Here is a 26,424-nt window from a genome sequence, read left to right as displayed (position 1 = left end):
GGCCCAACTCCAGAGCCCTCAGCATGCACTTGAAACCCACTGAAAATCCACTGAAGAGAAACGCACCTGGAAATATTAATGGAATCCACAGGATCTGTTTCCTTAGCTTTTAATGGCATCAAAGAAACTTTCAGGTTCAGGATTTTTTTCCTCTGTATTATAAATATACACACTTTGCATGAAATATAGCTCTTCAAGTAGAGTAAATGGACTTACTGCTTTCCTTGACCTACTACTGAAAAATACATTCTCCAGCTAATACTCAGCCTGAAAACAGTCAAACTACACTTACTTTTCATCACTTTTTAAAGATCTAATGGGCTAGACTTGTTCTCCCTTAATACATATTATTAGCAATAGGCAATTTTCTGGACTCCAGAGAGCATTTATTTGCCTCTCTCCTGTGCTAACACATTCAGTAGTAGTAAATTAGGTCTTGAAAGAGGCCCATTCATTCTTTGGTGCCATTGGTGTGCACCAGCAGAAATACTTAGTGGGCTGAAATAATGTACAGGCATCCTGAGCACCTACCCTAAGCAGCTCAGAGTCAAAACGGAGACTTTGCTAGCACAACACTTCCAAAGAATTGTGCATTTGGAAAGGTTTTTATGATTATTTATCTTTCATCCTGGTGAAGGTCACCAGACATTTTCCGGTTTAAAGAAAAAGTAGGAGTTGGGGAGTGGGGATTGGAGGGAGGCCACAGTCACACAAGGTTATGGAGAAGCCAGATGCCAGAGGTGGAGAATTCTACCAATATTCTCGAGGGTTCCCGGAGATGGCGACTTCAAGAGCAGAAGGGTGTTTGAATCCAGACCCAGACCAAGGCTTTCCAGCCTGGGGTGAGCCCAGGTGAGGACCAACCAACATGGTGGGGAGGGGGCGCGCAGGCTTCCGCAGGGGCGGGTGCTCCGCGGGGGCGGAGTTACAGGGCTAGGTTCGGGATGAGATTTGCAAAGAAGTGACGAGACCCGAAAACCGACCTTGGTAGAGGTGGGCTGAGTCGGGGCTCATCCCAACTCCCCCGTTCAGAAGGGCTGCAGGAAAACCAAAACGTTACCCGCCCCCATCCTCCGGTGTCCTGGGTCCCGGTACAAAGCCGGCGGGAGGTTCAGGCCCCTGCCCGGACCGCGCACCGTGGGGGCGGGGAGCGCGCACCGGCCCCACCCCGGCTCCCGCGGAGGGGTCGCCTCTCCGGCGCGCGCTCCCCGCCCCCTCTCCGGGCGGTGGCGGCGCAGGGGAAGGGGCGGGCGGGGGCCCGGCTCTCTCCTCCCACCGCGCTCGCGCCGCACCACGCTTCCCGGCACCCAGGGAGCCGCGGCGAGGCGGCGCGGGCCGGCCCCGCTTCCTTCTAGCCGCCCGCGCCGTTCCCGGGCGGGCGCGCGCCGCGATGGTCCCGGTCGAGCGGGGCTGATCCCGCCGCCCGACCGCCCGCCGGCCCGCAGCCCCCGGCCCTCTCCGGACCAGCCATGGCGAAGCAGTACGATGTGCTGTTCCGGCTGCTGCTGATCGGGGACTCCGGGGTGGGCAAGACCTGCCTGCTGTGCCGCTTCACCGACAACGAGTTCCACTCCTCGCACATCTCCACCATCGGTAAGGGGCGGTGGCCGAGGGGGCGCCCCACCCTCTCCGCCGCCGCCACCTGTCAGGGCGGCCCCTACCCCTTCCCCAGGCCGGGAGCCTCAGTCTAGAGGCGGTAGAGCCAGAGGCGAGGGCGAGGGGTAAATCCTGGGGCGAGGGCCCACCGGCGGGTGACTTAAGCCTGTGCTCCTGGAGGTGACAGTCTCCCTGCTGTTGTCCGTGACTAGGGTGGGCGCTCGGGCCTTGCGAAGGGAAGCCTTCCCATAGAAGCCGAGAGAACGGGGTGGTGTAGGCCTGTGGGTATCCCGGGCTGGGGCAGTAAGAATCGTAGCCACGGATATAACATCCCCACACCCCCAGGTGCAGGGGGGGAAGGAAAGGAAAGCTCGTGCTCAGGGAGAGGGGTTCAGGGTGGGGAGCCAAGTCACTGAGTCACTGGGTACCCTCAGTTCAGGGGTGACCCAATGTGGAGAGGAAAGAGGAGGAAGGGAGGGGCCGAAGGGATTGAGTTGACAGGGCACAGTTGTGAAGGTAAGTCACAAGGTGGGCCACCTGGAGGAGGGCATAGATTAGGTGAGAGCCAATGTGCAGATGAAGGGGCACTTACTTACCAGCTCCAGAAATGCAGTCAGCTGAAGCATTTGTTTTGAAGGAGGCTGAGGAGGACGAGGACCAGGAGGATTATTTACCAGGCCAGCGGGTCAGAAAGCAGGCAGGACCCACCTTAGAATACATCTCTTCCATCTGGCAGTGCTGGAGCCTGTGCTCAGAGGGACAAGGCCTGGTGACATCCTGGAAAGGACGGTTATGGAGTCACTTGTTCTGAGAGGGAGTGGGGCCTCCCCTCTGAGAAGTTCTTTCCCTCTTGGCCCCTGAGCAGCCTCCTCCTCTGAGAGGTCTGAGTTGAGGGCATCGCACCCACATCTAGCAGGTTCCCTGATTGATGCCCTTAAGTGGCCTCAGCACTGCCCAGGTCCTGCCCAGGTCCCCTCTCCCCTCAGAAACGGCTTCCACTTGAGACTTCCGCCCTCTCTCACCACTCACACTCCTTGCCGGGAGAGAAGAGGGGACAGGTAGAGCCAGGAAGAACAGAGCCTCGTGGTTAAGAGGCAGTCTTTGTTGTCAGGCAGACTTGGAAACCTCACTTTGAGGCAGTGTGACCTTGAACATCACTTAAGCTTCTGAGCTTTAGTTTCTTAACTGTAGAATTGGAATAATACAGTTCCTGCCTCCCAAGGTGTCGTAAGGATTAAACAAGGTAATGTTTGTAAAAGCACTGAGCACAAAATCAGACACACGGTGAAGCTGGATTCAAGCTGCCTGTTATTACTGTTGTCATCATCATCGCGTTCCTAGGACCTCATTCTCTCTTTGCTTCATTGTCTTTAAGGGACTCAGGGTCAGGAAACATGCATTCATCTTCCTCAGGGGAGCTGTAAGCCTAGCTCCTAGGAGGTGTGGGAGCCTGGGCTGGGCCACTGTTTGCATGAGTGACATCTCAGAGGGATGGGAAGAGTCTGGAGTCCAAGGGAGGTATCCTCTGGGGAAGTCTCAGGGAAGAGGAGATGTTGGGGAAACACCTGGGAGTGGCTGAGGGACCAGATGGGATATGAGGACAGGTGGCAGGCTTGGGAACAAAGGGCAGCAGGTTGGCACTTTCTCTGCGCTGATGGCTGGGTCCACCTTTCCCCAGGAAACTGGACTGTTTAGGACTTTGGATTCCATGAAAGAGAAAGAAACCTGCCTTTCTTCGCACCAGCCTTTTCAAATCTGCCCCCTGGGTTTCTTAAATGCTTTCTTGTTTAAAGCTTCCTGCGGCACTCGTGATTCTGCCTTGTCTTGGGCGTGTTCTTCAACTTTAACATTTAGGAAAAGAGTTGGATGGTCAAGAAAAGCTTTCCCTTCTGTGATACAGAAAGTTTCCCATGGAGGTGGAAGGGGCATCCAGGAGACAAATCAAGGAGCCAAGAAAATGGGTACTACCAAGTCATATTCATTAATTTATCCATTCCAAAAAAAATGTGTATGTCCTGCAGCTGAGCTTGGTGCTGCGACCTGAAGGTAATAGGTGAATAAAACACGTGGTCACCTCTCCCAAGCTGCTCCTTGTCTAAGATGTACTCTTTTACCATCCTGGACATTGGTCTCAGCGCCTTTCCTGGAGCTACTTCTGTGAATGGAGAAAGCAGGGCAGTTACTGCCAAAACAGAGCTCAGATTTTTGGATCATGTCGATGATTCACTGTTTAGGCCACTTACTGTAAAAGCCTGTGACATTCCAGAGGACGGCCTGCAGGGGGTGGTGAGGAGACCTCCCAGGTAGGCAGAGGCATTGACCAGCCCTCTTCTTTCAGTCAGCAGGTGGGCAGGTGGCCCTGAGCTGGGTCTGTGCCACCAGCATTTCTTTTCCATGCAGGTGTGCTGACCCGGAAGGGGGCCCAGGCAGAGGCGGGCAGTCAGTGCTGTAATGCTCTCTGCTATTTTCCCACCTGTTAAACCAGTTAATTCAGCATTCACTACAAAGTACCGTGCCAGGCGTGTTAGAGACAGACTGCAGTCCACCTTTTCCTGCCCACAGAAGCCTGTGATCTAGTTGGGGAAGCTACACAGACAGGCAAAAAAGAGCCTTGGCTACCATAAGAGAATCTAACGGTGAGCACTTGGAGAGCACTCTTCAGACATAGGGGATCGATGATGATCATTATCGTTACTAGGAATGAAGGTATTACATCTGGTGTCAGCAGCTAAATTACGATGGTAGCCGTGCCTGCAGCAGCCCATGAACAGCGAGCGGCCGTGAGCGCTGGTGCCACACGGAGCGCTAGATGGAGGAGGTCGCAGAAGGAGAGGGGCCCTGTGGCCAGGGAGGGGGTGGGGGGGGTGGCAGGAAGGCTCTGGAGGAGGGAAGGCTGAAGCCAGGCCTCGCAGTGTGGGCTGCAGGGGAAGGAGCAGATGGAGTAACAGGAGCAGAGACCACAAAGGTGGGAATTCAGTGGGTGTTCGGGGAACGCTGGGCAGTCTGGCTGGAACAGAAGGGAGTTTCTAGGGGAAGAGGGAGAACAGTCCTCGGTTTATCTCGCTGTCTCCCAGACTGTACTTTAAGTGCCTTGCGGGTGAAACCAAATCTTCTTCCTCTTTGTTTTCATAGTCTTAGGACAGGGCCAGGCACGCCCTCCATAAATGTTAAACTAAGGAATGAATGAGGGGGCGGGCATTGAGGGCCTGGCTGAGGAGGCGGAACTCAGCCTTCAAGGTGGCAACAAGGGTTTCTGAGCGGGGGATGACTGGGTGAAGATGGCACTTAGGGTGTTGGCTGTGGGTGGGGTTGGGCCTTGAGGCAGGGAGACCGGTCAGGGGAGACCAGTGGTAGTATCTGGGTGCGGTGGAGCCTCTCAGCTCGTCCCCTCTCTTCCATCCCTCCCCTTCCTGTAGCACCAACACCGAACTCCACACGTCACCTCTTCTTCTTTTCCCTCCAGAAGTGGGCAGGGGTTCGAACAGATCAACCTGGCAACTTCTGAGAGGGCCTCATGGGGCCTAGGCCGCCTGCCTGGCAGGAGACAACGTCCCATCCTAGTGGACATCTACATGCAGGGACCTTTGGATTCCTTTCTGCTTGGTGGCCACACTGCAGCCAGTCACAAGCCATAGGGCCTGCCCACAAGTTGGTTTTCTCCTTCCATTCCTTGGTCTTCCCTAAGTAGACCTAACACCTGGTCTCAGGACCTTTTTGTCTTAAAGGCCCCCCTCTGGGCTTTGGGAGGCTGTGGACGGTGGCTTTTCCAGTTTGACTGGTTGAACAGCTGTGGCCTCAGGGCTGGTTCCTCAGGCTGGGTTTGCTGCTGCAGTATCATCTTTCTCAGAAGGCTCTCTTTGAACCGGCTCTCTGTCTGCGGCCAGGGCTTGTGGGTAACTCAAGATCTGGGGGAGCGCTGGGGAGGGACCAGGGGGCGAGATGTGACCTGCAGTCCAGCGGCCTAACAAGCATCGGGGCCATTCTTGGGCACTGAGGTCCTGAGGTCTGTGGCCCCCAGACCACAGGGCACAGGGCACCGTGTATGCATGCTGTGTACCCACAGGAGGGTCGGGGGTTGTGCGCCCCACTGTGTTGGGAGACCTCAGCTCCCCCAGCCCGCAGGCAGCCTGTTCCCCAGACCCTGAAGAAAGTAAGGGGAGGTGAGAAGCTGTGAGCAGAACAGAAAGAACACTGACCACAGGCATGAGATCCGTCATGGCCTTCCAGACACTTACTTAATGTCTCTGCACTTAATTTCCACATCTGTAAATTGAAGATAGTAACAGAATCTTCCTCCAAGGTCCTTGTGAAGATTATAGAGGCTAATGGATACAGAACACTTGGCAAAGCCCTCAAAAAAGTGGCAGCGGCTATCATTGTGTTATGATTATTCTTAGCTCACCAGAAGGTGGGAGATTAATAAACTGTCGATATGTGCTTTGAGGCCATCCTGTCCATCACTCCCGCATAGTCATTCAGGCACCGTTTGCGGAGCACTGCCCGCTCTGAGCCAGGCGCCATGCGAGGCGCTTGGGGGACAGCAGTGAGCCACGTGGGAACCGGGCGCCGGCTCCCCTTCCCAGGGAGCACGTGAGGAGGCTCTGGGTTTAATTTCGCTTTTGCTCCCAGTTCCCCCTCACCTTGTCCAGGCAGCACCAAGGGCTGAGAAGGCAGAATGAGTTGGTGAGGACATGCGGAGGCAGAGGAGTGGGGAGAGGGGTGATGGGAGAGACCTCTGCCAGGCCGCTGCTGCACACACCCCCTTCCCAAAGGGTGTGATCCCCGAGAATGGCTCAGAAGCCCTCATTTCGGCTGCTCTGTGTACCTGCACCCCCTGCACAGCTCTGCAGATTCACCCACGGCTTTGAGCACCCTGGTTCCTGCTTTTTCCTCCTCCTTCCCTCCTCCTCCCTGCTCCCCAGAAGGCTTGGTGATGAGCTTTATAACATGAAAGTCGATCTTTGCCCATTACCCTTCTACCCTGATTGCCAGCTCTTCTCAGAGTGCCTTCTTCCGTAATCCAATATTTGCACCCGTTTCCCTGTAAAACTGCCAGTTTTCTGCACAGGCCTCTGACCTCTCCTTGGCTATTCTGCCCCAGGCAGTGTGCTTTGTCAAAGGGCCCACAGAGCTTCCTGGACATTTAATTCCTCCCACTGCTGAGGACAAAAGAACTAATCATCAGTCCTATGTTACAACTGGGAAAACTGAGGCCGGAAAGAAGTGATGACTCACATCTTGCACGCAGGTGACCTCAACTTGAACCATCTCTCTTCCAGTTTCCCCAGACTCTGTTGGGCATGCCCTTGCTCACCCCAGAAGACCATTCCAGAGGCTGCCAAGGAGAACCTCTGTCCTGTGAGCCAAAGCGGAGAGGCGTGTGCCTCCCCACCCCATCTGAGGGCTCTGGGCTGGAGGGACAGTTGTGCCAAGTCTCCTCTTGATATGATGCTCTGGGGAACCGTCAGGGGGCTGTGATTGAGGAGTCTGACCGGGGCACCTCTGGGGCCGAGATCTGAGTGTTGCCCTCATGGTACTATTTTGATAACATATTTGCGGAGATCTGTGACTGGGACCCGTGATCTACAGAGAACGCTGACTGTTTGCTCCCAAATGTGGGTCATTTCCTGATGGCTTTTCCCTGATGAAACTTTTCTCTCCACAGGATCTTTTCTCCTGGGATATCCTGACTTTAGTCATTCACTCATTTATTCCCTCACTTGCCCACTCATTTATTTTTTTCTTTCATTTATTCACTTTTGTTGAATACTATTTACTGAGTATCTACCTTCTGCCAGGCAATGAGAATATGGCATGAGGAAGATGCTGTTTTGCCCTCTGGGAGCTCACAGTACTGTTGAGGAGTCAGGCATCCAAACAGACAACCAGAATATTATGCAAAAGCGATGTTAGAATGCTCTGGAATCACAGGGGAGTGATAGATTCCTCCTGGGTTGGTTGGCGAAGGCTTCACACAAGAAGTGACATTTGAATGAGGCCTTAAAGACTCAGTAGGTTTGCCCAGGGGATGAGGGTAGGTGGAAAACACCTCACGGCCTGGGGGGCTACTCTTCTGCTGGCCGGCCTGGCTGGTAGTGGCAGGTCATGGTCGTACAGCTTAAGTTCAACTAGACCCTTGCTGGGAGTTTGCTGTGTGGGCTCTGTGCAAGGGCAGACGCACCTAGAGGCCCTGTCCCCTCCAGAATGTGTGCTCCTGAGGCTGCAGGCCCCAGTCTCTTCTTCCTGGAACCTTCTGCTGCCTGTCAACATGGCCCAGCCTGGAAGAGGCTCAGAGGAGGGCAGAAGAGTGAGTGGTCAGAAGCCTGGCAGGTCTTGGCTGCCTCAGTGGTACCTACTGACCCAGGTCAGGGGCTGCCAGAGCCGGGCAGGGCAGGGTTAACTGGCGCACCCGGTACAGGGCATGGAGGCCCTAAGGGGGCCTGTGCTTGCGGCAGGGGGAAGGGCAAAGGGATGGATGTTTCCTGAATACCTACTCTGGGCACAGGAACGGTGCACTCAACACACGTGAGCCATTCAGAGATCCCATCATACAGTTGGCCTTGCTGGTGTTGGAGAAGTTCCTTGATAGGTTCTTCAGTTAGAGCCTTGGACAAGTTTATATGTACATGTATGTGTGTGCACACACCCCCATGAGAGGGTGGGTGCCCCAGGGAGCCCAGAGGAGGGTGGAGCCTTGCTGAGCTGTCCCTCTTTATAACAGAGGAAAGAGTAATCTGATCCCTCTATTTTTCTCTTCTGAGGAACTGCGAGTTTGACAGAGGTGTGTTCCTGCCTGCGGGACATTTGCTGCTTCCTCGGCCCGGGGCCCTGACCCTTCAGATCTTCTCCCTGCTGCTACCTTCTTGTCATTCAGGCCTCGGCTCAAATGTCATCTCCTTTAAAAGGTCTTCTCTGACCAGCCAATCTAAAGCGGCTTGTGCCCAGATGCCCTCACTCTCTGCTCCATTGTTCTGCTTTTGCCTCAACACTTACCACTCTCTGAAGGGACTAGTTTACTTACTTATTATCTGTTTTCCCACTAGAATGGAAGCTCTCTGAAGACAAGTATTCACTGCTGTGTCTTCTAGTACCTAGCTTAGTTCTTGGCACACAGTAGGCATTCAGTAACAGTTTGAATGAATGAATGAATGACAGAGTGAATGAGTGAATGAATGCATGCATTTTCCTAGAGCATGTTTGCTCTTCCCTGAAGGAAGTTGCAAGTGGTACTGGTTTTGGGGGACTCACAATGAGAACCTCACTGTGTACTCTTGTGTTTGAGACTGTAAGAAGAAGGGAGAGTTCTGCAAGGGCTGAACAATTTCCAGTAGTTTTTAGCTCTTCTGCTCACATACATGTCACAGGAGAAGCTCAGACATAGCAGGGAGCAAGAAAGTGGCTCCCACGATTTGTGCGAGTGGGGTCCTCTTTGGTCAATGCAGAGATGAGGGGTCAGTGACTTAGATTAAGGTCAGTATTGCCTGTAGTTCAAGGTCACTGCTGGTGTCAGGATAGGCATCAGCTCAGCCAGGCTGCTGAAGTGACCCTCCAAGACTCGGGAATAGGAGCTCCTAGGGCTCAGGTGCAGGAGCACACATCCTTTCCAGCATCACGGGGTCCGTGTTTGACTGGGAACCCTTCTGCAGGATAACAGCCCCTCAGGTCCTGGGTCTCCAAAGAGACCTTCAAGATTTGATGTGAAGGTGGTAGGTAGCCTCCAGAGTTGTCCTGGTCCCCATATCACCACTGTCCTTTCACATTGAGGGTGTCCATGTGTCTGTGTATGTGTGTGAGCAGGTGTGGGAATGTGTGCATATGCACGCATGCACACACATCAGTTTGTGTCTTAAAAGAGAAAGGATGCGGGAGGAGGGTATAGCTCAAGTGGTAGGGTGCATGCTTAGCGTCTATGAGGTCCTGAGTTCAATCCCCAGTTCCTCCTCTAACAGTGAATACATAAATAAACCTAATTATCTCCTCCCCCGACCAAAAAAATAGTTAAAAGAAAAAGAAAAGAAAAGAAAGGAGGGTTAGAGTATCATTCTGACATCGCCATTCTTGTGGGTGGGCCTCCGAATCAGGGACTTTGACCTCAGTGCCTGGAGTTAGAAGATCAGGATTCTGTCTGCCTACCAGAGGCCCTGCTTCCTGGCACTCCCAGAGTGAATGCTGCCTAATGTGTTTGCTCAGAGAGCCTGGAGGCAACTTTTCCAGGAGGACAGTCACTCTGCAGTGGGTAAGAGGAAGTCAGTGGCATGCAGCCCAGCAGACAGAAGGAAGGGAGGGGATACCGCAAGTGGCAGGTTTGGGCAGAGACTTGGGCAGAGACGTTCTCCCCCACCCCTCAGCTAACTGGTGTGAGAGACATTTGTGTGCCCTGAGCCTTCATCTGGAATCTTCTCCTGTGCTTGGGTCCCTTAGCTCTCCCTCTGTATTCTTCCCCTCCCTGTTCTTCCCCTCGCTTGTCCCTCAGCTGTGGGGGAAATGGTGTTACTGGTCTCCTGTCTTGCAGAGGGAAGGGGATTACTCTGGTGCCTTGTTTGGGATGGCCGAGTCAGGCGGCCACCTCCCCGCAGAGTCTGAGTTTCCCTAAAGTTTGTTTTGGGGCCGCTCAGGTGACCTCCTGCCCCATCCCACAAGGGCTCCACGTGTCTAGCACATGCTGGTTTCCTGCAGAGGTGGGGCTGGGGCCCTTCTTGAGACTTGGCTTGGTAACTGGAGCCAGCATGGCTCCAGGGATTGGGTGTCTGCCTTGGGTTTCAGGTGTATTAAGTTGTTCCTGTGGTGGCATCTCATTGCTAATGAAAAGGCTCAGGTCGCACTGCTGGGCCTCTGGGCTGTGGTTGATCACAGCGATAATATTTGGCACCCAGAAGAGCTCTGTTTCCACTCGAAGCCTGTGGCACTTGGCAGGCAGGCAGGCTGGCACCTCACATTAACCCATGAGGTGCTGGCCTGAACCCCTCAGCTTTGCCAGAACTGAGGCTGCAGCCAGACTCAGGGTCGTCTGGTTCCCACAGTGGGTGGCATTTTCTCTTTTTGTTGCAACACTCCAGCTTTGTGTGGCTGTCTCCCCTCTCTGCACTACTCTCCACTCCCCTTCCTCTTCCCAACACCAGCCCTTCCTCCTTCCCAGAGCTCTTTTCATTCCCTAAGCTGTGACCCTGGGTTCCCTATTTTCAGCCCCACCCAACACATCCATGGGAGATTGATGGCTTCTTCAGCTAGCATTTAATAAAGCTCTGTGTGCCAGGCTCTGTGTTAAGGGTTTTATACCTTATAAGCCTCAGAAAAATTCTCACATCAGGGATTGCCTCATAGACAATGACAAGAAAGCTCCTCAGTTAAGCGACAGTGTCAGGTCCTGATACACCTGTGATGGTGCGCCCTTACCACACCGGTGGCCTTTGGTCTTCCTGCTGTGTCACCGGCCACGTGGCTGCTGCTCCTTCATCAGCAACATCCCCACCCCATGCCCAGCAACTGCCAGCCCATCACCTGAGCCCTGGCGCACAGTAACGGGGCTGCCGTCAGAGAACTGGAGGACAGGGAGGCCCTGCTTTGGGGGCTGGGGCAGGACAGAGGGACAGGGCAGGAGACTGCTGGCACTCTCTCGACTCCTAAGACCCCAGGGATGAGCTCACTGCCACCCCAGTTTAGCAGTGGAGGTTCCGTGAAGACTGTGGAAAGAAAGGAACAGAGCACATCCAGAGGAATAAGCACTCCATCCCATCACTCTCTGCCTCCAAAGAAAGCCCTGGAAAGCCTGGAGGAAGTGCAGCTCAGGAAACAGAGTGGCAGGGTCACTAACCACACAATTGTGAGGTCAGGGTTTGGTTCCAATCCTGATTTTACTTTAGTAACCTGTGTGTCTTGGGAAAGCAACTTAACCTCTCTTTGCCTTAGTTTCCTCACCTGTAAAATGGGGATGGCAATCCCTGATGTGGGAATTTTTGTGAGGATTATGAGATAAGGTATAAAACCCATAACACAGAGCCTGGCACACAGAGCTTTATTAAATGTTAGCTGAAGAAGCTACCAATCTCCCATGGGGGAGTGGGGTGAGATTAGGGAACCCAGGGTCATGGCTTGGCTAGGCTCAGGGAATGAAAAGAGCTCCAGATGACCCCCAGAGTCTGGCTGCAACCTCAATTCTGGCAAAGCTGAGGGATGCCAGACAGCAGGACACACGCCACTGCTCTTGAGCCATGGGCACCCATCCCCTGGTGCTGTCTGGGGCAGGAGATGCCACTGGTGGCATTGCTGCTTTATACCAGGCACTGTGCTGATATGGAGGCAGAGATTTTTTAAACAAACAATTTTATCAAATACAGAATATATTCTCTGCCCCTTAGGTACCTACATCTAGTAGGGGTACAAGACAAAAAGTAGGAGGCAGCAAGGAGCATCGTTTTGGAAGCCTTCCTCCCAGCCCTAAGCTGAAATGTCTGCCACCAGCGGGGGAGCTGTTAGGCAGCAGTGGGCAAGCACAGGCTGAGAATTTTCAGGCATCCTGAGGCACACTCTAAGGAAAGGGGCTGTGTTAGAAGGACACCTGTGGGCTGAAACCTGGGGTCTGATATGGACTGGTGGCTGTGCTGGGACCCACGCCCCCAGCCCCCACTCTGCACATCTGTCTGCCTCCGGCTCCTCTCGGAACCCACTGGCCAGTTCCCTCCGCACCATCTGGAGGGAACTGCTTTGATCAGCTAAGCTAATTCCTCCTGCCCCTGTTGGCCAGGTCAGCCTGTGGGTCACCAGCAAGCCCGTGGATGGGCCTCCTTTGGGTCAGATGTCCACCCTGACCAGTTCCAGCCAGAAAGGGACCCTGGGTGTGGCAGACACCATGGCTGATGTATCTGAGGTGCTGTGAACAAATGCTGAGCTGCTTTGGGCACATGGTTGGGAGAGGGCCTCCTCCTCTTTACTTTCTCCTCCCAGGGCTCCAAGGTGTCTAAGGACCTCTGCCGGAGCGGTGAGGAGGGGGCTGCTTGTTTACTACCATCTGCGGGTTCTCCATGTCTGGGAAAGGAAGTCGGCCCCCTTGAATGGGCACCGAGGTGGCGCTGTCCAGTGTGATGCACCTGGCTTAGTGGAATCATGAACTCTCAAGGAGCAGGGGGGTCCCTGAACATAGGTGCTGGTGGGCTTGCTCCATGTGTGCCTGCTGCCTCACTTATAGACGCCTTGTAATACCTGAACAGGTGTGGGGATGGCAGGGGCATGGCAGAAAATACAGTAAGGTTCTGCAGCCTCAGGGCACTGAGAAGCCGCTGGTGAGCGAGGAGTGCCCTGGGTAGGCTTTAAGGGACCCGTCTGCAGTTCTGACTCAGCCATAGGGTGTGGGAACAGGATTAAGTTACTTGACCTCTCTGTGCCTCACAATAATAATCCCTGCTCCTACCACCTTTGTAGGGCGTGAGGGCCGGCACGTGGGTTCCCTAGCTAGGGGGTGTTCTATGATGATAAGTCGTATGAGGAGCCTGGGGTGTGAGGAGCCTGGGGTGTGGTTCTGTCTCAAGATGGCTAGACAGCAGTTCCCAAACGGTAGCATGCCTGGGCTGGCGTAGGTCTGGGTGGGCCTGAGCATCTGCATTTCTAACAAGCTCCCTGATGATGTCGAAGCTGCTGGTCTCTGGACAAGCGAAGGCAGAGGAGTAGCAAGGACTAGACTGTGCAGTCCTTCCTACATCAAGGATTTTCTGGGCTTGTTTCTGGGCTCCTCCCTAGGAAGTCTATTAAGCAGAGAAAAGGTAGGAGTGAGAGAAATATCTCCTATCGTGTGTCAGGAGCTGCATGTACATTGTCTAATTTATAGGAGGCCAGAGGTATTCTCATTCTATAGCTAAGCAAATTGAGGCTCAGAGAAGTTGAGAGTTCCCCAAAGTCACACAGCAAATGCCAGAATCAGGATTTGGACCCAGGTCTTTCTGACTACAGTGCCAATGGATGGCTCTTCCACTAAATTAGAACCTTAAGACTTTCCTCTATCTGAAACTCACTTATGGTCCTGTTAACAATACAGGTTTCAGGGCCTCACTCTCAAATTCTGGTTCATTAGGTCTAGGAAAGTCAAAGTAGTACCATTAAAAAAAAAAAAAAGCACCCCAGGTGATTCTAAAGCTGAGCATCTGCAGAGAGAGCACCCCTGGAGAATCAGAACACTCCCATGATGCCTCACTTGACGCTTCACGTGCAAAACCTTAGTCCAGATGTAATTCTCCAACCTCAACATGTATTAGAGTTACGTGGAGAGCTTGTTAAAACAGATTCCTGGCCACCCCACACCCGCCCAGAGTTTTGGATTCTGTAGATCTGAGGTGGGCCCAAGACTTTGCATTTCCAACAAGCTGTGGCTGGTGAAGATGCTGCAGGTCTGGGGACCACACTTTGAGACCCACTGTCCCAAGACGCCTGCTGTCAAAAGTGTGATCCGTGGACCAGTAATACCAGCCTCAGCCAGAGGCTGGTGCAGCATCTCAGGCCTCATCTCATGCTGAGTCAGAATCTGTACTTTAACACAGTCCCCACATGATTTGCCTGCACCTTAAAGTTTGTGAAGTGCTGCCTTAGGGGAGCCAGAGTGAGAGCACACTGGGGGTGGAGGTAAATGAACAATCTCTATTTTTCCTGGAGAGTCTGAAGATGCAACAGAGAGGGGCGAATCCATTAGGATGTGCACCCAGAGGGGCTGACAGCTGAGAGTGAGACTTGAAAGGAGAGAGGACTCTTCCGCAGGGATGGTAGAGATGATGGGACAATTCTAAGGACATGAGGTGGGCCTCAGAGGAAAGGCTTCATCAGGCAGCTGTCACCTTGCCCGTGAGACAGTGATCAGGTATTCTCTTGAATGCTTTCAGCGGTGGGGGGGCGCTGCACTGGGACTGAGCCCTGCAGTGGGGAGGGCAGGGCGTGAGGAGTGTGGTGGGTGAACACACGTCGAGTAAATGGCTTCTGAGCAGCTGTGAGGCCCAGCTGAGGGGAGAAAGCCTGAGTCTCCAGGTGACTAGAGCAGGCCAGTGTTTGACTGCCCTGCAGTGCTCGGCAGCGGGAAAAACCAAGAGCCACGCAGGGAGGGGGAAGAGGCCACGGGTGGGCACGGGGGCCGATGGAGGTGGACACGGTAGAAGGTGCAGGGTGTGTGGGAGCAGAGTAGAGGAACAGATCCCACTAGAGAAGACCCTTGGGCTGTTACTTTTTCAATTTAAAAAGGAGGGGAGTGTGTGGGAGAGGAAAGTCCCTCAGAAGGCATAGACTTTCTGTTTCTTCCTTAGTGCAGGTCAAGAGCCAGCACTGAAGTACTTTACTTCTCAGCGATGTGACAACAAATTTTATCGGTGGTCAGAAGGGCCTAGGTTCCAAGATGGCAGGGTTTGAGGGGTGCTGTGAGCCCCCAGAATTCCCCAGCGTGGTTCCTGGCCACACAGCTAAGAAGTGAGGGAAGAGGGAAGGAATCCAAGCCCAGCGCTCACTCCTAGGGCGGCTCCCTGTCTTGTCAGCCCTGCCTCTCCTAAGACTCGCCTTCATTCTCAAGGAGAGTTCCCCTGATGTTGGGGGCTCCTTCCCTGCTGAGCCCTTCTCCACACAGAAACAGGAAGCCAAGCGCAGTTAAGGCGTCTGTGCCTAGTTAACACACAGCCCTCCACGCATTCCCCCAGGCACACAGCGAGTGCTCTGCCATCAAACAGGCCTCTGCTACCTGCTGTGCTGGCCTTCAGCTAATTATCTTACCTCCCTGGGCCTTTGTTCTCTTCCCAGTAAGCCTGTAAGGGCAGGGACCATCTGTCTTTTTGGCCACTCCCTCTACACCTAGCACTGTGCAGGGCACAAAGTAAGTTTCCATAGAAGTTTGTGGGATAAAGGAAATAGATCCCTTTCTCTCATCCTACCCCCCACTCCTTGTGACCACTTTGTACATGGCACTGTCCTTGACTGGGCTTGCTGGGCTGGTATGAGGATAAGCTGAGTTTATTATAAAATGAACAGAATTGCTGGTTCTCCTGGGAAGAAGGTACTGTGCCAGGAAAGAACAAAGCTTTCTTCATTCCCTTCTATGTCAGGTATTGGGGAGAAGCAAATTCTTGACAACTGTTTGCCTAGTAGGGCTTGGGCACGCCACTGCCCCCACAAGGCCAGGTGCGCCCTCCTTCCTTCACCCTCCACTTTGTCACTTTCTCGGCACCCTCGGGAAAATGGCTGCCAGACGTTGCCCATTTGGAAAAGTACAGCTCACTAGGTGTGAATCGTCTGGGGCAGGTGAAAAGTGATTCATGTCTGACCAACTCGATTTAGTTCAGGTTGTCCAGTCTGAATCTCTTTCTTCTTTCTAATTAAATGATGATTGGTCTTGATGGCAAGAGGGAAGAGTCTGAATTTAATCTGTATTCGTAGAAAGATGGGGACAGGATGAATAAGGGGGCCAGTATTCCTGTCTGCAAAGAACTAACGCCGAGGTGGGATGGCAGCGGTGCTGGGGATTCTGCATCTTTGAGGGGACAGGGGTGCTGTGCTGTGCAGCCTGGGGACTTTGGTCCAGAACTCAGCCTTCACATGTTCCTTTTCGAACACTGGTTAATGATGCCCATTCCTGACTTGTCTCCAGGGAGTGCACGAGCACAGAAGCTTAATTAACTTACTAGACACAGCTCTTGAATCACTGGGCACAGCACCTAGGCGCAGTTGGGGCTGGGGAGAGGCACCTCGTCTCTCTGTCATCACTTGGATTCAAGCCTGTGTGCTGCTGCTGGTGCCGACTTCTTTTGCTGCAAAATTCCCCAGATATGTTTCTGCCCTGGGCTGGCTCACCAGATCCCTTACGTTTACTATGTCTTAAGGCAGCTTAGCTCCTCCAGCCCCTGGGCATGTGAGCCTGAGAACCCTGTGTCCACTCTCCCTCTCCCAGTGACACGCTGTGCCACTGCCTCTTCCTGTGGTCACTGGCAGTCACCCACAAGCACCCACTGTGGACCAGGGCTGTACTCGGTATAGTGATAGCTGGGATCGACTGAATGTCCCCTAGGTACCAGGCACTGTATCTCATTTGGTTTTCTCAGTAACCCTCTGAAATGACTGGTAATGTCCCCATTTTACTGATGAGGAAATGGAGGCTCAGAGAAGCAAGGTGCCCAAGGTTTTAGCTATGAGTTAAGGTGGCCAGAGTGAAGATTCAAGCTCAGGCCTGACTTCAAAGCCCATGTTCCTAGTAAACAATGCTTCTGACGGTAAACGGTGCCTGGTCAACAACAGACCCACTAGGCTGTCTCCTTGGTGGGCCTCTGCTCAGTACTGAGGACTTCATATACACTGAGGGCTGAAACAGTCCTCCTCTCTCACCAGGGTTTGTGTACCTTCCCCACATTCACGATGGTGCCATAACCCCTCCTGGTTCTAATCAGGCTGAGAGAAAAAACCCAGGAGAATGAAGGGGAGTGCTGCTCTTAGGGATTAGAGTTCCAGGAGGGATAAATACAGGCGGTTCTCTGTAGCAATATAAACAGTAAGGCGTCACACGTGAGTAGAGTGAGACACATTTTGGGGCTGAGCGAGGTAGTGATGGAGGAGATTCCCCCATATTCGCTTCCTCTGGGCCCCAAGCTCTTCAACTCCTGGCTGCTTGCAGCTCAAGGAGGAATGGACACCCCATTCAAAGTCCTGGACACTCCTGAGGGTCAGTGTTTGGTTCAAGAAGGCCCTTACCTTGTGCCAGCTTTCTGCCAAATTAAACCAAAAGGAGACCCTTCAAGTGTGCATGCCCTGGACCATACTTCACTTCTCAGCAGGTAACCTTCCTAACTTTCTTGTTTTCTGCCTTTCCCCAGGTGTTGACTTTAAGATGAAGACCATAGAGGTAGACGGCATCAAAGTGCGGATACAGATTTGGTGAGTTTGGTAGGAGGGGGAGGACCCTGGGCTGCTCCCTAGCTGCCACTGCCATGTGCAGAACCCAAAGGCTTCATCTGGAGTAGCTGGCCACTTCTTCGATGGAGAGAAGCTGAAGTCTTAAACCCTTATCCTCTGCTCCCATAAGCCTTAATCTCTCATCTCTTTCTTAGCAAACTTTATGGGAGTGACCACAAGACACCAAAAAGCAGGAATTAGAAGGAATTGGCAAACTAAGCACTGTGGGTTTGTCTTAGAATAAGGCTCTTCTCTCCAGCTGTGCTGCACTGCACTGCGGTAGGATGAGAAGGAGGGAGGGCTACACCCCACCCTTAGGGGGAGAGTTCCTGGCCAGAGTGCCTTACCACAGCACAGTGCAGTTCCCACAAACAGCCACAGGGGGCCGCTGTGGCCCTCTGGCCTGGCGCTCTTTGAAGCACTACCTTTCCAGACTTTGGAGCAGCCTCCCATTTTCAGGGGTATTAGGTGCTGCCTTCAGAGGTCCCAGAAGGACTGGAGGCGGAGCAGTCCAACCAGTCTGGACACAGTGACCAAATCCTAGAGACAGTTACCCAAGCCCAGTTAATGGTTGTGGCTCCTGGTACAGATACGGTTGACAAGGCCCCACCAGCCCTGTCAGCACCAATGACTCCGTCAGAGTCAGATATGTTTGGATTCCTTTAGGGACCAAAGCTCCACTGATTTTTCACCCTGCAGCTCTCTAGATTTTCCTGCAAAGGCACAGGGTCTCCCAGCTCATACTCCTCCCCTCCTCCCCTGCTCTTCTGAAGGACTGGCTTTCTGTTGCAGGGACACGGCGGGGCAGGAGAGATATCAGACCATCACAAAGCAGTACTATCGACGGGCCCAGGTGAGCCACCATTTTCAGGGTTTAGAGGGGGGATGCTGCCACCCACACTCCTGGCTCTGGGTGTTTGAGATATTTGTGCCACTGCTCCCCATATAGGGCCCTCAGATTGCCTGCTGGGGAAGGGGGGCCTCAGGGCAGTCTTTCATTGATCATTCATCAGTCGCTCTCTGAGTACTTCAACTTCCACCCAACACCCAACACCCCAGACCAAAGGCCCAAGTCAAAGTGGGGTGCCCTCCTGCCTAAGAGAGTTCTCCGATGAGCCTAGGAAGCAGTGGCTTTGGGGGTCTGAGAGAGAAGGAGACTTTTCTGGGAGCTGAGGGATCTTCATTATGCTAAGCACGGAGCAGGGAGATTGGGACCCAGCATTTAAGGTACCACCCCCGCTTCTGGCCCAATGACTGTGTGCTATCTCTGTGTGCACTACCTCCTCCATCTCTCTCTCCTTCTCTCTCTCAGGGAATATTTTTAGTCTATGACATTAGCAGCGAGCGCTCTTACCAGCACATCATGAAGTGGGTCAGTGATGTGGATGAGGTAGGAGATGCTGCCTCACGGTGGGGGTGGGGGAAGGGCCCCTCAGAGGGGAGAGCAAAGCGAGGGCCAGATGGGAAGCACTGAAGCTCTCAGGGTTGGTGAGCCTTGCCTTCTTCAGCCCCGGATGAAGACCTATGGGTAAGAGGTGGGGAGGGAGCCCAGGCTGCCATGCCCTCTGTGCTCTGTCCCCTGCCAGGCCACCATGGCTGTGTCTTCCCCAGAAACAATTTGGGACAAAGCCAACCCCATGAACAGCTTCCTTCCTGAAATCTCAGGACAAGGAGGAACTGTGACACTGGGCTTCCAGTCCTGGCTCTGCCACAATAGCTGCAGAGCCTCGGGCAAGCCGTTTGAACTAAGTCCCTACTTCGTCCTCTGGAGAATGAGGGCTTGGACTTAAGTCCAGTGTCCTTTCCAGCTCAGGTACCAGTTGTCCAACCCAAGGAAGCACTAGTGTCCTGTACCCCCTTGACACCCCTCTGGGACCCCTAGGGTCAGCCATGGTACCTGGGGAGCCTGGCACCTGCATGCAGTCAGCCGGCTCCATCCCTTGGGCTCTTAACTTTGGTGCTGCTGTGGAGGCCAGTGTAGACTGTACAGTGGGGAGATGGGAGAGAAAGGCAGCACTCACGGGCACTGTCCTTTGTCCCTAGTACGCGCCAGAAGGTGTCCAGAAGATCCTTATAGGGAATAAGGCCGACGAAGAGCAGAAACGGCAGGTGGGAAGAGAGCAAGGGCAGCAGGTAAGTGGGAGTGAGCTGGCCAGATCCATCCCTCAGGTTTTCCACTGTCTTCCAGGGCCAGTCCTGAGAGCTGGGACCCAGGATTCTGTCACTGTCATCAGGAACCCCCACCCCTCCCACTGGAGCCTGAGGCACTGGATGGTTTGCCGTCCTTGAAAGTTTGTCCTTCAGTACAGTGAATTGGGGTCCATCCAGAAACAGAGAACTCTCCCAGCTCTAAGTCCTCCAAAGCAGGATTACCTCTGCTTAAAAGCCCATCCTGGTTAGTGAGGAGGAAGGACTTCAAGTTGCTGACATCTTCTCTGGCAGCATCCAAGCATAGCTTCCATCTTACAGTCACCCCACCCCCTCCACACCCACTCCTTGTCCTCCTTACACCTGGAAAGGTACAAAGGGAAATGAGGAAATGAGGGGCCCACGGTCAGAGAAGCCATGGGGCAGGGAGGGTGGGGGGATGGTGCTGAGGTAATGTCCAATCACACAGGGAGACCGTCCTCCCAGAAAACCGAAAGAAAGATGGGTACTACTGAGGCCAGAGTCGTCCACTTACTCCGAGGGACCAAAGAGCTCTTCTCTCCCTCTTCAGTCCATAACATCCCACGAGCACTTAAAATACATTTGTTTTTTAGTATAAAAGAATAATACATGGTCATTGAAAAAACTGAAAATAGAAGCCAATCCCTACTGGAGTATTACTCTTTTTATTGAGTACATACAGCATCGTACTGTGGCCCTTTGCCAAGCCAGTGCTCTGAGATGCATGACCTCATTCGGTCCTTCCACAACCTGGTCAATAGGCACCGTCATCCCCCTTTAGCAGATGATGAAACTGGGGCGTAGGGAGAATAAAGAACTTGTCCAAGATCATACAGCTCTTAGGTGGCAGCACTGGTATTCCAGTCTGGGTCTTTTTGGCCTCAAAGTCTGTTTTTCATTAAGGTGCCACAACATTTTGGTGTCGTTGTCACCTGATGTATTGTGTGTGTGTGTGTTGGATGTATATGTGTGTGTGCCTATGTGTAGGTGGGTGGAGGTGAGGGGTGTATTTGTGGAGCATCTTCTCCATTCTCTGCTAGCCTGTGGCTTAGAAGGAGTTCCCAATCTTAACTGAGAAGTTATCCACTCTGAGAAATTGTCATGACACAGCGCAGGCCATGAACACAGTGGCAGGAGGATGCGCCAGGTGCTGTGGGCACCTCCCTTCCCCTACTGACTCCCTTTCAGGAATGTTCTTCTCTTGCAGCTGGCTAAAGAGTATGGCATGGACTTTTACGAAACAAGTGCCTGCACCAACCTCAACATTAAAGAGGTGAGCGCTCGGCAGCCCCGCTGCCCTTTCTCTTGGGCCGAGTCCAGCAGAGGGGGGAGGCAAGTGGAGAAGGCGGCAGACAGGAGCCCAGGTCAGATAAGAGCTGCCCCTCGGGCAGTCACGGGGATGCCGGGGGAAGAAGAGGAGACCCCAGAGTAACTGTGCTCCTTGGTTTCCCAGTCCTTCACACGTCTGACGGAGCTGGTGCTGCAGGCCCACAGGAAGGAGCTGGAAGGTCTGCGGACACATGCCAGCAATGAGCTGGCCCTGGCAGAGCTGGAGGAGGATGAGGGCAAACCAGAGGGCCCAGGGAACTCTTCAAAAACCTGCTGGTGCTGAGGGTCCCACATAGAGCACCCGCACAATCCCTTCTCCCCTCTGGAGGCCGCGGGCACCCAGGGCGTCTGGGCTTTGATCCCTCTCCCCTCCTCCGGGTGACCCTGTGGAATATCCGTCGCTGCTCCTCCCCCTGCCTGGCCCCGAGAGCAGCTCTGCTGTCCTGTCCGAGCAGCCTCGCCCTCAGCCCCCCAACCCCGGGGAGGATCCTGCAGCCTGGTTCCCCAGCCATGGGCCAGCTGTGAGCCCCTGATGGGCTCCAAGCACGGGCTCACTGCCCCGAGCTCCCCCGACAATGGCCGAGTCTGGCATCAAGGCCAGTATCAGGCTCCTTCTCTCTCAGTGCATCTTGTCTCCTGTCCGCTTTTTCTCGCTTCTTCCCACTTCCCATTCTCTAACCCTTCCCCTCCAGTGTGTGGTGTGTTTGTACCAGAGCCCCTCATCCCCTCTCCCCACGTGTCTCATATGGCCGCCAGTGCAGCGCCTGCCCAAGGGAGCGGACTCAGGCTCAGGGGGATGTTCCATGCTCTGCTCCCGGGAGAACCCTGCCCTGCTTTGTGGGAGCTTCTTCCTGTCCTCCCTCCCCACTGCCTTGTCTTGTGCCATGGGTCTGCCTTCCCATGACCCAGGAAGGAGGAATGTCAAGGGAGGAAGTAAACCCCCAACTGGTGGTCCCGCGCCTGGGGCTGTCCTACCTCCCTGCCCCAGCGTCAGCCTTGCTTGGCTGCTGCCCACCTGCCTCTTGGGGGAACTGAGCTCCAAGGCAGGTGCTTCAGAGAAAAAAAAAATGATGCAGGGTGGCAGGGATAAAAAATCACCTTCATTCTCTACCTCCCGTGCAGCATGTACACAATTTCTCACACCCCCCTACCCCCGGCCCAGGCTCCCAAATTTAAAGATGTGGACCAAGGCTCCAGGGCACTGTAGGGGCGAGGAGACCCCCGAGGCTGACCACATACTCCAGAAAGGAGAATGTTTGGAAATGAAGGACCGGCTCCTGTATATCAGGTTAAGAGCCAGGGACAGTAGGCTGGGGTAGCAGTTTGCAAACGAGAGGAGAATTCAGCGCGGTGGGGCTTCCTGGCCCCATCTCCCACTTCTTGTGTAAGAAGGGCGTTTCCCACCACCCTGGCCGGTGAGGCGACAGAGCCAGGCTGGCGGTCTTTCACTAAGCCTAGCCTTCAACTCTCGAGGTTTTCCCGAGACCCAGAGTTCTCAGAAGAAGGGCAGGGAGCTCACGGGCAGAAAGCAAGCAAGCCCTGGAGAAGCATGCTTGGTGCTGTTCCCTTCAGCCTTCAGGGCCAAGTGCTCATCTTGCCCCTTTAGCTTCTGAGTCAGAGGTTTGAGGGCTTGCCAGCTGTACTGTGGCTACAGGTGGCTACAGAGGGAAGCAGACTCCCTCCTCCAGGGCTTTTGTTCAGGAAGAAGTTTCTTTAACCCCAGATGGTCCAAGAGTAGCTTGAAGGAAGGAACCTAGTAGGGCTCTTCCCCACCTTCCCAAGATGGGAGAAGCCTAGGGAGCAGGATCAGTCTTAAGCTGCATTGCGTGGCTGGTGCTAGAGCAAAGCAAAGAATTGGGCATCGAACATTCACCAGCTGAGGACCAAAATCCAGGACACACACATTTGAAGGATTAAGAGCCCCACTTCTTTACTCCTCCAAATAAAGGGTGGGGGTTGAAATCACCAAACCTTTCCTCCTGACTCTTACCTAATCAGGAGAGAGCAGGAGAGGGTAACTCAGGACATAGAAACGGGATAGGTTAGCATAGTGGAAGGAAAAGGAAGGCAGGAATAGTTTATAAATAGTCAGCTAATGAGAAATTTAGAAAACTGACTCTTTAGGATGAAGTCACAACCGGGCTGAGGATGCTTGAGGACTGACTCCTCGCGTATCAAGACATATGCAGCATCACACTGGGGTGGGGAGATTGGCAGTGCCAACACTCAGTGTCCCCACACTGAGTGTGCCCTCAGCCAGGGACCTGAGGAAGGGGAAGTTATACTGGGCATTGGCTCCAACCTGTGGATCAATATTGCCACTTTCCCTGAAGATCAGGCAGAGCACCATTTCTCTCCTAGCCCCCTCAGGAAAGAGGGACTATGTTTTTACTGTACCCTTGGGGTTCTGGAAGGGAAAACTGGGATTGGGGTTTTATGGCCTGATATGCCCCATCCACAAGGGCCACAGCTGGGGACACATGAGGGCAGGAGGAGGGTTGGGATTTGAGGGTGCAGCTCCGCTCACCAGGTGCCAGAGTTGGCTTCTCACCCCTAAACTCATCCAGTCCAGGAGGTGGCCTGGGACCTGGCCTTAGGCCCGGACTGTTGAGCAGGCGCTCTTGCCTGTTGACTCCTCACCACCTCCGCACCTGCTGTCTTGAGACTCAGCGCAGCCCCGGGCACTGCACCTGCTCCTGAGCCCCACCATCTCCCTGTGACGGGTGAACTTTGTGTACTGTGTCTCGGGTCCAGTATACGAATTGTAAGCAGGGTTCATCTATTTTAAACACAGATGTTTACAAAATAAAGAATATTTCAAACCACAGGTGTGCTTGCCTGTATTAGTCCCTGGGAGTAGGTCTCACTTGGACACCAGCAGTTCAGGGGGCAGGGAGAGGCAGTGCTGGTGGAGGAGGCTCTGAAACCCTAAAGCAGGAGCAGTAGAAAGACAATGGGAAGCAGCAGGCATTGTACCTTTCCTTTTGTACCTTTTCCTTTTGTACCTTTCCTAACACCACCTGCAGGGGAGCCCCAAGCAAAGCTCCATTGCTCTGCGGCAGGGTCACGTTGCAGAAGATCAAGGAAAGTCATTATGGGGATGCTGAATATCTATGTCTGAGGGTGTCTTTAAAGCCAAGAAGGTTCTCATCTGCCTAGAATGGAACAGGAACAGTTCTTGAAGGCCTGAGGAGGGATTAAGCCACCTTTCAGAAGTTCATCCTAGCCCTGAATGGGCTAGTATAGCTTGGATACCCCCAGGGCAACAAGACAGACTGGAATCTCAGGGTCCGGAGGGGCTGTTGAATACTATACTCTGGGGTCCAGAGCTGACAGAAGAGGCAGAGAATGTTTGGAGGTAGGGATAAAATGGAGGAAGGAGTAAAACAAGGTGGGGCAATGGTAGCTTATGATCTTAGCCTGCACTTTCCAATTTACAGAGCACTTGTAAATAACACTCCTCCATCGGAATAATCAAACAGTCACGTCTGTGTGTCTTTCCAAGTTCAACAGATGAGGAAACAGGGGCCTGGGGCCCCGAAGAACAGTGGCAGAGTTATGGCTGGAAAGGACCAAATGGAATTGAAATCTCTGGAGGGGGAAGCTTGGCATCTCTATTTAGGAAAATCTCTTACATGTAAGTTTCACTTGCAGCCGGAGTTGAGAACCACTGACCGAGGCTCTCTGCCTAGACTAAGCCAGTATAGTTCCCAGAACAACTACTGTCCCTGTGGAAAGCTGTGTTTGTGCACATCCAAAGTTAGAAGCTCCTGGGAAGTGGACCCGTTTGGGGTCAAGTTGGAGACAAAGATGTCTTTTAGGAGCACTTCATTAATTTTATTCAATCATGAAAGGTGAGAACCTGGGTGACCCACAGTGTCCTAGGCTGTCCCTGGAGAAAAGGGACAGCATGGACCCAAGGAAGAGGGCACCCCCTTCTCAGCTAAGGTCTTCCTGGAGAAGAGTCCCAGGAAGCCAGTAAGGCTCCTGGGAGTTCAATGTCCTGTATTTGATTCCATGATCTTCACAGGAAGGTCTTCTGCAATAGAATATGCTCCTACACAGCCGAGATATTTAAGGTCGCTTGATTTCCTTACCATTTCTCCACTGCAAGCTTCTGGTGTAATCCCACATAGCAAGTCAGTCTTCATTGTAACAGGTCAGGACCAGCCTCGACCCCTTCTCCCTGCCCGCGGCCTCTTTGTTGTTGGGCACTTCCTCTTGCACTGCGAACCATCGAGAAGCACTAGGCGTGCAGGCCATTCTGGCAAGTTTATGTTAAAGTTTAGCCCACTGTCAAGGCCACATTCTGACTCAGTGGCTTGGGAGGAACATTTATTTGCTTTTTCTAGTAACTCCACCCAATCTCAGCAGGGGACACATTTCTCTCTGCATTTCCTGCCACCTCTTCTAGTGGCAAAAGATTCCTTTCCCACTCAGGTAATGGAGGCTTGTTTTCAGGGAGTAGTCAGTTGAGACATATGGGTTCCCTCGCACTATAAACAGCCATGAACAGCCTATAAAAGACAGAAAAGCTGAGCATTCCCTGGCGAGTACTTCCTCCATCTTCTCAACAAATCAGATTCTCAAGACCAGCTGCTCCCCAGCCTGGCTTATTCTCTGTTCTAGGAGACAGTTCCCAATGGACACGTATCTGTGAAAAACTCTCTAGTAAACATTTGCACTGTTATTGAAATTTCACTGTAGAATCCCAAAGCCAGGTAAAGTCTAACTGCCAGTTTTACTGATGGAGAAATCCAGGCATTAAAAAAGAAAGAAAAAAAACCTCATTTGTTGTGTTGGTGGTACTTGGAAGAATGAAGTGAAGCATTAGGATTTTTCGTTTCTGTGGGCTTCCAGTGCTGTGCTCCCATGAAAGCCCTGAGCAGGTCCCCATGTGTCCTGCAGTACACTGCATGGCTGGTGTTGAAAACATCCCAGGTGGCCTAGCTGGGTCTAGAACCACAGCAGCTTCAACTCCCTGCACTCTCCTGTGGGGAATGACCGGCACAAGCCCCTCTGGAAAGTCTTGGAGTCTGAACCTTTGTCTGAGGAGAGGTAGGGGTAGCCCATCCCCTCTGAGTTTACCCACCTGCTCTGTGACTCCTCACCATCACCCTGGCCCCAACCAACTGCATCCTCATGACCTGTGGGGGGTGGGGTTGGAGGTAGAGAAGAGGAGATGGGACAGCACAGGGGCGAGGGCAGCTGTGCTCTCCAGGACAAGTGCCATCACTCGCTGGAAGATTTCCAAGACAAACACAATTTCAGCTCTTCAGCCTGATGCAAGCTGAGGCACTGAAAGCCGTTATTTTTGAAAATCACACACCATTCTCCTAAGGGGCCCTCTGAAATAGCCAAAGAGAAAAATGTGAACAGCAATGTGTATATTTTAGCTGTAGTCTGAATCAAAGGGACATGAGCCCAATTCTC

At 53.2% G+C, this 26,424-nt stretch overlaps 1 protein-coding gene across 2 annotated transcripts; it reads left to right on the top strand.

The window, feature by feature from the left end:
* The first annotated feature begins 1,277 nt into the window (after window positions 1–1,277).
* On the top strand, window positions 1,278–23,816 carry RAB15 (RAB15, member RAS oncogene family). Of its 2 annotated transcripts, XM_032482196.1 has the most exons (7): window positions 1,291–1,593; window positions 17,415–17,475; window positions 18,286–18,346; window positions 18,806–18,883; window positions 19,537–19,626; window positions 20,870–20,935; window positions 21,116–23,816. In XM_032482196.1, the coding sequence occupies exons 1-7, from the start codon at window positions 1,470–1,472 to the stop codon at window positions 21,272–21,274; spliced, it is 639 nt and encodes a 212-aa protein (XP_032338087.1). In that variant the 5' UTR covers window positions 1,291–1,469; the 3' UTR covers window positions 21,275–23,816. The 2 variants fall into 2 exon arrangements, with proteins under 2 accessions (XP_032338088.1, XP_032338087.1); XM_032482197.1 differs by lacking the exon at window positions 18,806–18,883 and having other exon boundaries at window positions 1,278–1,593.
* The last annotated feature ends 2,608 nt before the right edge of the window (window positions 23,817–26,424 follow it).

Source organism: Camelus ferus, chromosome 6 (genome assembly GCF_009834535.1).
Source record: "Camelus ferus isolate YT-003-E chromosome 6, BCGSAC_Cfer_1.0, whole genome shotgun sequence".
Classification (NCBI taxonomy): domain Eukaryota; kingdom Metazoa; phylum Chordata; class Mammalia; order Artiodactyla; family Camelidae; genus Camelus; species Camelus ferus.
This window is presented reverse-complemented; position numbering and strand designations above follow the sequence as displayed.

Coding starts and splice junctions, on each gene's coding strand:
- RAB15 (XM_032482196.1), top strand. CDS start 1,470: ATGGCGAAGCAGTACGATGTGCTGTTCCGGCTGCTGCTGATCGGGGAC. Junction 19,627..20,869: donor GAAGAGAGCAAGGGCAGCAG/GTAAGTGGGAGT, acceptor CTTCTCTTGCAG/CTGGCTAAAGAGTATGGCAT. Junction 20,936..21,115: donor CCAACCTCAACATTAAAGAG/GTGAGCGCTCGG, acceptor TTGGTTTCCCAG/TCCTTCACACGTCTGACGGA.